The 9,370-nt window shown below is 38.7% G+C and overlaps 1 protein-coding gene across 1 annotated transcript in view; it reads right to left on the bottom strand.

Moving 5' to 3' along the window:
- Positions 1–5,950: 5,950 nt before the first annotated feature.
- Positions 5,951–9,370, bottom strand: part of LOC129216854 (PDF receptor-like) — a 172,838-nt gene continuing 169,418 nt past the window's right edge. Inside the window, exon 11 of the mRNA XM_054851071.1 lies at positions 5,951–6,103. Coding sequence (XP_054707046.1) covers positions 5,951–6,103 — 153 coding nt within the window. The remainder of the gene's footprint in view (positions 6,104–9,370) is intronic.

Here is a 9,370-nt window from a genome sequence, read left to right as displayed (position 1 = left end):
TGTTGATATTGAGCTGGCTAGATGCATGATCATTAGAGATTAGCAATGCCACTCCTCCACAACGACGGTCTCCTGACAAGCAGTCCTTGTGGTATATGTCAAAACCTTTCAACCTCGGTCAATCAACTGGGGACAGAAATGTTTCTTGCAGACAGAATATGGCCGGTTGGTGATATTCGGCAAGATCTTTGATGTCTATGACATTATGAGAGTAACTCTGACAATTCCAAGAAAGAATGCTCAGGGCCATGAAGAGAAAAGGAAGGAGATACGGCCAGAAGAAGAGAAAGCAACTCAAGAGGGAGGATGGTTCGACCATCCTTCATCGTCGGATGGCGGAAGATCTTCAAAATCAACATCCTCGTCCTCCTCTTGGGGAGGAGGTTGTTGGAAATTTTCAATTTGGGACTTGGTTCATTTTACTTTCTTTGCTAGAAAGTAAAAAGTTCTCTTTTTTAAAATAATAAAATTTTGGAGGCCTCTGCTTTAGAGGCTACCTCAATTTTTGCACGCGTTTGAATGTTTTTCTTTTTTTCCAGTTTTCTTTTGTTCTTGATCATTTGGTTTGTTCGAAATTAATGTAGATGAGTAACTTGTACTTTGTACTCGGGATTTGTGTACTTTGTATTTTAATTTCGTTACTATTTTTTTGTGGAGGCTTAGGAGTATTGAGCTGTTTTTTTTTTTTTTGATTTAGGGGAGTTAGTTGATTTAGTGCTGCTTATTGTTATAATTTGAGCATCTGTTTGTGTGCTGGTGGAATTGTATACTTTTTTACTGCTGCAGCATATGAATGTCCAGCTGTAGTCGTACGGGACTTGACAATTCTTCATGCGTCTGGGTGTGATATAGTCTGAGTGGTTTTGATTACTTGAATTTCTTTTTCGGATAGCCATTTAGAGCATTTTCTAGAGTAAGACGAGTGGTCTCCTTTGCAGTTGACACATTTATATTCATTTTTGCATTCATTGCTGTTGTGGACGTGCTCATCGCACCTGGCACAATTTTCTGTACCACGGCATGACAGCTTGGAATGCCCAAAGCGCTGGCACTTAAAGCACCGTATCGGGTTAGGAATATATGATCTAACAGGACAGGAGAGATAACCAGCTTTGACACGTAAAGGGAGGACAGGCGTACTAAAAGTCAGAATGACATGTTTAGTATTCTGCATTTCGCCATTGCGTTTGCGAGTGATCCTCTTCACTCCACTTAAGTGTTGGTCCTTCATTTCTTCTAGAATTTCCTTCTCTGGTGTAAATAGAAGGTCTGGCTCCAAAATGATTCCCCGAGAAAAGTTTAATGTTGAATGTGGCAAGACTGTACAAAGATATGGACCTAATTGTTTGATAGCTAAAGTAAGTTGAACTTGTTTTGGATGTTTTATTTCAACTAATAGTTCGCCAGTGCGTAGTTTTTTTACTGATTGGAACTCGCCGATAAGATTTATTCAATGCTTTGTTAATTACGAATGGGGATACGCAGTAAATGTAAAGTTTTCGTTCCTTTTGATAATAAAAAATTTTACAGATATAAACGATTCATTCTGACGCTCCCCACGTGGGGGGAGAGGTATTTTTTATGTTATCACCCAAAAATTAATCTGAGAACTGAGAGGAAAAAATGGGGTCTAGCCCCTGTGTAGCCCCCCTGCACAGGGGTAAGGCTGCGTACGACAGGGTTCGCCTGCTATCCCTGAAGCCTCCCGTTTGAGGCACCGACTACCCCCGGTACCACGCAGCCATCGGCACGGTAGAGACACCTTGGCTTAGGGGATTTTGTCCGAATTTGGCAAGTGTGATGAGGGAAGGAAGGGAACAAAAAGTCCCTTCCCGCCGATATTCTGTTTGAGCAACTGGGGGTTCACTACTCCTCCCAAGAGCTCGCCCCGAAACTCACCACACCGCAAGCCCCCCCCCCCCACCACGACAAGGTAAACGGACACGGGGGGGGGGATTTTCAGACTCCTCCTCTTTTCTTTCTGTAACATAACGCTTTTTTGGTCAAATTTCAGATGCCGCAAACACATTTGAGAAACCGCGCTTCGGTAAGGTACTTTGAAGCCACGTGTTGAATAATGTCAAACACATGACACGTCCTTACCCTTCCTACCCCAAACTTCCTTTGACTAGTGTTCTTCTAAATTTTTGCGCATCCTTTGGCCAGGGTGTTGTCGCCAGCTGCAAAAAACCACCAAAGAGGTCTGTTGTTTCATTTTGTTTGGGCAACATCCGGGTCGCTATAAATTGAATCGAATTGGAGAAACAAACACTGCAAAACTCGAAACAGAAACCTGGAAGCGCCGAGAAACGAGATAAGAAAGAAAGGGGCAGAAATTTAGATCCCCATCTGACTTCTGTTCACTTATTAACACGAGAGTCGTAAAAAAGGGGGAGGGGGAGTTGTCCATCTAGTTGCAGTATCTCAAAGTTGCCCCTTAGTTTCCCCCTAAATAGCAACAAATACACTTAAAGGACTTTCAAGCTGGGGAGTCCGGCGACACGGCTATGTATGGTTGACATTGCAATAGGGAGGGTCGCTAGGGAGAAGGTGTCGCCTTTCTAGCATCCTCCACTGAACTTAGTGTGCGCAGAGAGCAGAGCAATGGTTTGTCATTGGAGTTTACTTTCCGACTTTCCGTTCACTATACACATCGCCTATTTTGTTTTTTTTTTTTAGTTCATTTTTTTTTCGATGTTCATTTTGTTTTATTTGATATGAATTAAACATGGTAAATTATGTATTATGCAAATGTTTCAAGTCTTCAAAGCAAAAATAATTTCACCAAAATAATGAATTTCATCTTGACAATTATCGAGATGGTTCGATTTTCAAATATTGAGGGGGTCCGGTCCTCAAATATTGGGGGGGGGGGGGGGTCCGGACCCCTTGGATCCCCCCGGCCGCGACGCCCATGTGTGGGACCGTGGTAATGATACCCACAGCTTAAAGTTATCACGTGATACTGATAACTCTTCAACGATAATTTCTAAAAGGTTAATTTTATCTGCTGCACATAAAACGCTTGATCCTTTAAGCATAGCCTGTCCGGTTACTTTACTGCCAAAACTTTTGCTGCAGAGATTATGGGAATGCAAATTAACCCGTAGGGACTCGCGGGGTTACTGCGTTACCCCACGCTTTTACAAACATTCGGTTCTACAGGAAACGGAACACGTGTGCATTCGTTTCTTATCAGTAGCTGAGTTTATTCCCCTTGCCTACATTCCTGTGTGGTTTCTAGGAATTTCGTTCATTTTTCTGTCCCCCAGAAGCTTTCTGTTGCTACTGGGGTAACGGAATCCCCCCCCCCCCCCGCGAGTTGTTTCGTTAGTCCTGGGAACCAGTTATTGAGTGGGGCTGTTCTTTTCAGTTCTCATTCGTGATTTTCCATTTGCGTTCCTGGTCAGTTGTGTGCTTGTTCCTGCGGAATTCTGTTGATTTTGGAAGTACTTAGTCGACATTGAAGCTTGAAACTGAAAAATGGCGACTCCATATGAAAAAGAAATGGAACGCTTACGGACACTTCTAGCTGAAGTTGAAACAGATGAAGAGTCGAATGATGACGGTGACAACGAGCCGGACATTTCAGAAGAAAACTTTTCGGACCATGAAATTTTCAGTGAGCATGATACGGAATCAGAGGAAGATGGAGATTCAGAAAATGAAGAATTGAGTAATTCGGAATGGTTTTTAGCAAAAGATGACGTAAAATGGAAGAAAACCAAATTTCGGCAGAATGTTCGAGTTAGAAGCCATAATATTGTGTCCCACTTACCTGGAACAAAAGGACCTACAAAGACTATTAGTACACCTATTGATAGTTGGGAGTTATTTATTGACAATATTATGATTCAGGTAATCGTCGAATGTACAAACATATACATTGAAAAATGCGCTCCAAACTTTTCACGTGAAAGAGATGCACGCAAAACTGATCCTTTAGAAATCCGTGCATTACTTGGGCTATTGTATATGTGTGGATTGCACAAATCTTCCAGACTGAATGTTAGAGACTTGTGGGCGACCGATGGAACAGGAATCTCTATTTTCCGCACAACAATGTCTTATAATCGCTTTTTATTTCTACTTCGCTGCATGAGATTCGACAATATAAATAACAGACAGCAGAGACAGTTATTCGACAAACTTGCTGCTATAAGGGACATTTTTCAATTTTTTGTGACGAACTGTCAGAAGCATTACACTATAGGCGAATACGTCACTATAGATGAAAAATTAGAACCTTTTCGTGGTCGTTGTGGATTTCGCCAATATATGCCAAAAAAACCAGCAAAATACGGCATAAAAATACATGCGTTAGCTGATGCACGAACATTTTATACCAGTGATATGGAAGTTTACGTTGGATCCCAACCAGATGGCCCCTATAAAGTTTCTAACTCACCAGGGGATATTGTAAAAAGATTAATGAGACCCTGGTACAAATCTGGCCGAAACCTCACTACCGATAACTGGTATACCAGTTATGATCTAGCGAAAGATCTACTTTGCGAAAAAATCACTTTGGTTGGGACACTTAGAAAAAATAAGAGACAGATTCCTCCAGAATTTAAAAGTTGCAAAGGAAGAGAGACTTATTCTTCAATGTTTGGTTTCCAAGAAGATGCGACATTAGTTTCATATGTTCCGAAGAAAGGTAAATGTGTAATTTTGTTATCAACTTTTCACAATGATGATAGAATAGATGATGAAACTGCGGAATGTAAAAAGCCAGAAATAATAACATTTTATAATTGTACAAAAGGAGCTGTCGATGTGGTTGATGAGCTGGCAGCAAATTATTCCACTGCTCGCAAGACAAACAGATGGCCACTGGTCATCTTTTACAGCTTACTAAACGTTTCTGTAATTAATGCCAGAATTGTCTTGCTTTCAAACAAAAATCCACCGATTCAGTACAAAAATAGAAGACGATTCATCAAGGACTTGGCCTTTTCTCTGATTAGTGACCACACTAAAAAAAGGTCCAATAATTTAAATTTAAATCATGAACTTCGGGCGGAAATTAAGGATCGTGTCTCGGATATTGAAGAACCCCCTAGAAAGAAGCCTAGAAGTGGGAGGTGTTTAATATGCCCTAGGAATAGGGATAAGAAAACATCCGGAACCTGCAACTTGTGCTCAAAATTTGTGTGCAAAAATCATTTAAATTCTGTTTGTGATAGTTGTTTCATCCAAAAAGAGGTGTAAAGAAAATAGGTATGTAAATTTAAAAAGAAAATAAATTATTGTTATTTTCTTTTGTGTGTGATAAAAGTTAAAAATAGAGGAAATAGTGTTGAACTCAATATATTATTTATTTAAATGTAAAATGTTACTTAAAATTCATATACTTTTAATTAGTTAAAGTTTTCTTCCTAAAAATATATGGTTCAGATGAAAAAACTACTTTTTGCTGCGTAGAAGAAGGATAAAAGAGGCTGGGGTAACTCCGTCACCCCCGCGAGTCGTAACGTCTGTTCGGGAGGCGCGAGTCCCACCGGGTTAACACGGGATCAAGAAGTAGATAAGAATACTAAAGAAGAATTCTTGAAATGGTTGAAAAATGTGGAGACTTTGAAAGAGAGAGAATTGAAGATAACTAGATGGTTGCAATGCGAATACATAATTGATAGTTTGCATTTGTTTTGTGACGTTAGTAAGTCTGCCTATTTAGCTGTTGTTTTTATAAAAATTTGTTTGAATGATTCAGTAGCTGCTCATTTGCTATGAGCTAAATCTCGGATTGCGCTTTGTGGAAAGAACGAGACGACTATAGCAATATTAGAGCTTCTTGGAGCCACAATTTTAGCACGTCTTTCTGTAGAAGTTCAACAAGAATTCAAAAATGAGAAAATTGTGTGTTGGACGGATTCTACTACAGTTCTTTCATGGTTGAGAAGAGAAGGGCCATGGGTGGTGTTTGTACAAAACCGAGTGCAGGAAATTAGATCCTTGACTCCTTTGAATGCATGGCGGTTCGTACCAGGATCACTAAATCCAGCAAATCTTCCGAGTAGAGGCTGCTATGCCCGTCAACTTCTTTCGTCAGAATGGTGGGAAGGTCCGCAATGGTTGTATTTCCCATCGGAATAATGGCCTAAAGACGAATTTTGTGCTGATGAAGAAGAGATTCTAAGTTAAAGAAAGAGAGGCGTTGTATCATGTATGGTCAACGTGCAATGTATAGATAACATTGTAAGTGACCGATTTTCAAGTTATACGAAGACAAACAATCAGAACAATTGGATGGATCTATAGATTTTATCACAATATTTTCAGTCAAAATGAGAGAAAAGAAGAGCTGACAACTGATGAATGCAACAGAGAAGAAATTGCACTTAATAGACAAATACAGTGGTGAACATAATTATAAACTCAAAATTTTTTTATTTTGATTTAATTATAGCTTAACTCAATTTAACTTTTTTTCACAAAGGTAAAGATGAATGGTTAAAAGAATAGTTCTAAAAGTAGTACAAATCATTAGTTAAATTAAAAAGTTAATGAAATTAGAGAATTTGAAAATTTAATATCATTACGTAATTTTATCATTACGTGAAACCTGAACAAAAGCAAAAACTCAAAAGTAAAAATTCCAGGATTAGAGCAAAAACTCAAAAGTAAAAATTCCAGGATTAGAACAAAATTTTCTTCGAAAACGTTGATTTAAAGCCATAGAATGAATAAATATTGCCATCAGTGATTGATAAATATTTTGTTTTTCAAAATTAATGAGAAACATTTAAATGCACTGCTGAACAAAATTATAAACTCAAGACCTTTTACATTTCTTCAATCATAATTTAAACCAGTTTAATTATATTTTTTATTTAATAAAACAAATAACGCAATTTAAATGCTCAACTTTAATATATGAATAAACTTTAAGGGCTCTTGTGTATAACGTTCTAAAAATACACCGCCAGCCCAGTCATTTCCAGCTGAGGACTGCAGTTTCGTGCTTATTAGCACTCATCAGCCCGGCATAGGAAAGTGACTGAGCTGGAGATGGAAAACCTCTTAAGGAAGCCTGGCGGTGTATTTCACGTATTTCTGCTTTAGCCCTGGCTAATGGGCGGTAATTTACTGAATATAACGTTCTAAGTTTTGGATTTTATCATCATTAACTTCTTTTCTGAAGAATAAAATAAAAACAATCTTGTCATCAGCTATTGCTTATTTTCTTTATAATTATGTCAAACGAAAAAATGCCACTGAAAAAATAAAAATAAATAAATAAAATAAAAAAAGAAAATTAATTTAATTCTGAAATTTTGAATTCAAATTATGTTTTTCGCAATCACGAACTGCGACAGGACCCTACTCATTGGAGTTATTGTTTCTAGAAACGGCTCCTGTCCCCCCCAAGCCTGCCCCTCCTCCTGGGCGGTTACGTGTGCATAGTTGTGTGTAGGCTTGTGTGTGTGCGTAGACCTGTGTGTATGCACGTAGGTATGTGTGAGTGTATGTGTGTGTGAGCGTGCGTGTGTGTAGGACATGGACGCCTCCGACCAGGAGAAGCGGATAGCTCAGAACCGGAGCACCCGCGCCGCCTGCAGAGGCCGGTGGCGGTGGTGCTAGTGTGCCTGGTTGGTTGGTTGATTTGATTTTTTTGGCGCAAGAGCCCTTGAGGGCTATACTGCGCCAAACGATATTTTATTATGTGCTATTTATTTTTTTATTAAAGAATATAGTAAATAGAAGAATATTTTGAAGGAGAAAGCATAAAACTTCAAGTGCCAATATTAAAAAAGTGCATCCGATAAAAACATTTAAACAATTTGAAAATAAAGACAAAATGGGCGAAAAAATATCTTGAAAAACAAAGGAAGGACGAAATCACATAATGACCAGACAAGCACTAAATTAAAAAGGAGAATCCAATCTCCTGGAGGAAGGAGTACAAATTGCGATGAGGTGGCTCCCCCAGCAACTCCTTCAAAGATGGGTTAAAATTATTAAAATATTTATAGCGACTTAGATTAAAATTTGGGCAGTTGCATAAAATGTGCAACACAGTCTGATTTACATCACATGTAATGCATGTTGGAACTGGTTCGTGACATAAGAGATATTTGTGGGTGAATCTGGTATGTCCAATGCGAAGTCGAGCTAATAAGACTTGTTCTCTCCTAGTGATATTTAATGATCCGAAACCTCTAGTGGAGGGCTGGATTGAATGTAATTTATTTTCGATTTCTGAATTCCACGTCCCCTGCCAATACGTGTTGAGGCTTACAACGATGGCGTTTTTGATATCATCGAAAGGGACACTATTATCGACCAGGATACTTGCAGCTCTGGCAGCTGAATCGGCTGCCTCATTGCCTGCAATACCCACATGACCAGGGATCCAGCAAAAGGTAATTTCAAAATTATTTTGCATAAGGTTTTTGTATAAAAGATATGACTGGATGACTATAGGATGGCTATTATTATTGCAGTGAGTGATGGCTTCCACTGAACTCTTGGAGTCAGTGAATATCACCCACTTTTTGTAGACGGATTGGGTTATTGATTGTAGCGATGAAAAAATAGCTTTTATTTCTGCAGTAAATACCGAGCAAGATGTGTTTAGTTTTTCTGCCGTAACTTGATCATTAATTATTGTTGAAAAGCCGACGTGATTGTTTGCTTTTGATCCGTCAGTAAAAATGTGTTTGTAACCAGAATACTTGCTTTTGATCTCATTAAAGACTTGTTGATAAACTGTATCTGCAGTAGTTTGTTTTGGGAATTCTGATAAATCATTAATGATAGAAGGTATGACTTCGCACCATAGTTCAATTAGGTTTATTGTGTTGAGGGTTTTAAAATCTGGTAGCTGCAGGTATGAGAGTACCCGACGCATTCGGATCCCAAATGTTGGGGTCATCGAAGGCCGGTTTAGAAATAAAGCAGCATTACATGGGTTAAAAATATGGAGATGTAGTGGGTGATTAGTGCAAGGTTTTATTTTGAAGTAAAAATTTAAAGAAAGTTTGAGGCGTCTATTGTTTAGAGATTGTTCGTGTGCAAGGATATGAAGACTGTTGATAGGCGAAGTTCGAAAGGCTCCTGTGCAGATGCGTAGTGCCTGATTATGTATTGGATCCAGACTTTTCAGATAGGTTTTAGCAGCGGAACCATAAATTTGACATCCATAATCAAGTTTTGAGCGTATCAGAGCCCTGTATATTCTTAGCAGAGACTCAGTATTAGCACCCCAAGAAGTGTTCGCTAAGACTTTAAGGATATTTAATTTTAATGAACATTTCTTTTTTAACTCTTGTATATGCGGTATAAATTTTAGTTTATTGTCAAGTGTGAGACCAAGGAATTTTCCTTGATCTTTTACAGCTATTGGTTGATTATTGAGGAGGAG

This window comes from Uloborus diversus, chromosome 1, assembly GCF_026930045.1.
Source record: "Uloborus diversus isolate 005 chromosome 1, Udiv.v.3.1, whole genome shotgun sequence".
NCBI lineage: Eukaryota > Metazoa > Arthropoda > Arachnida > Araneae > Uloboridae > Uloborus > Uloborus diversus.
This window is presented reverse-complemented; position numbering and strand designations above follow the sequence as displayed.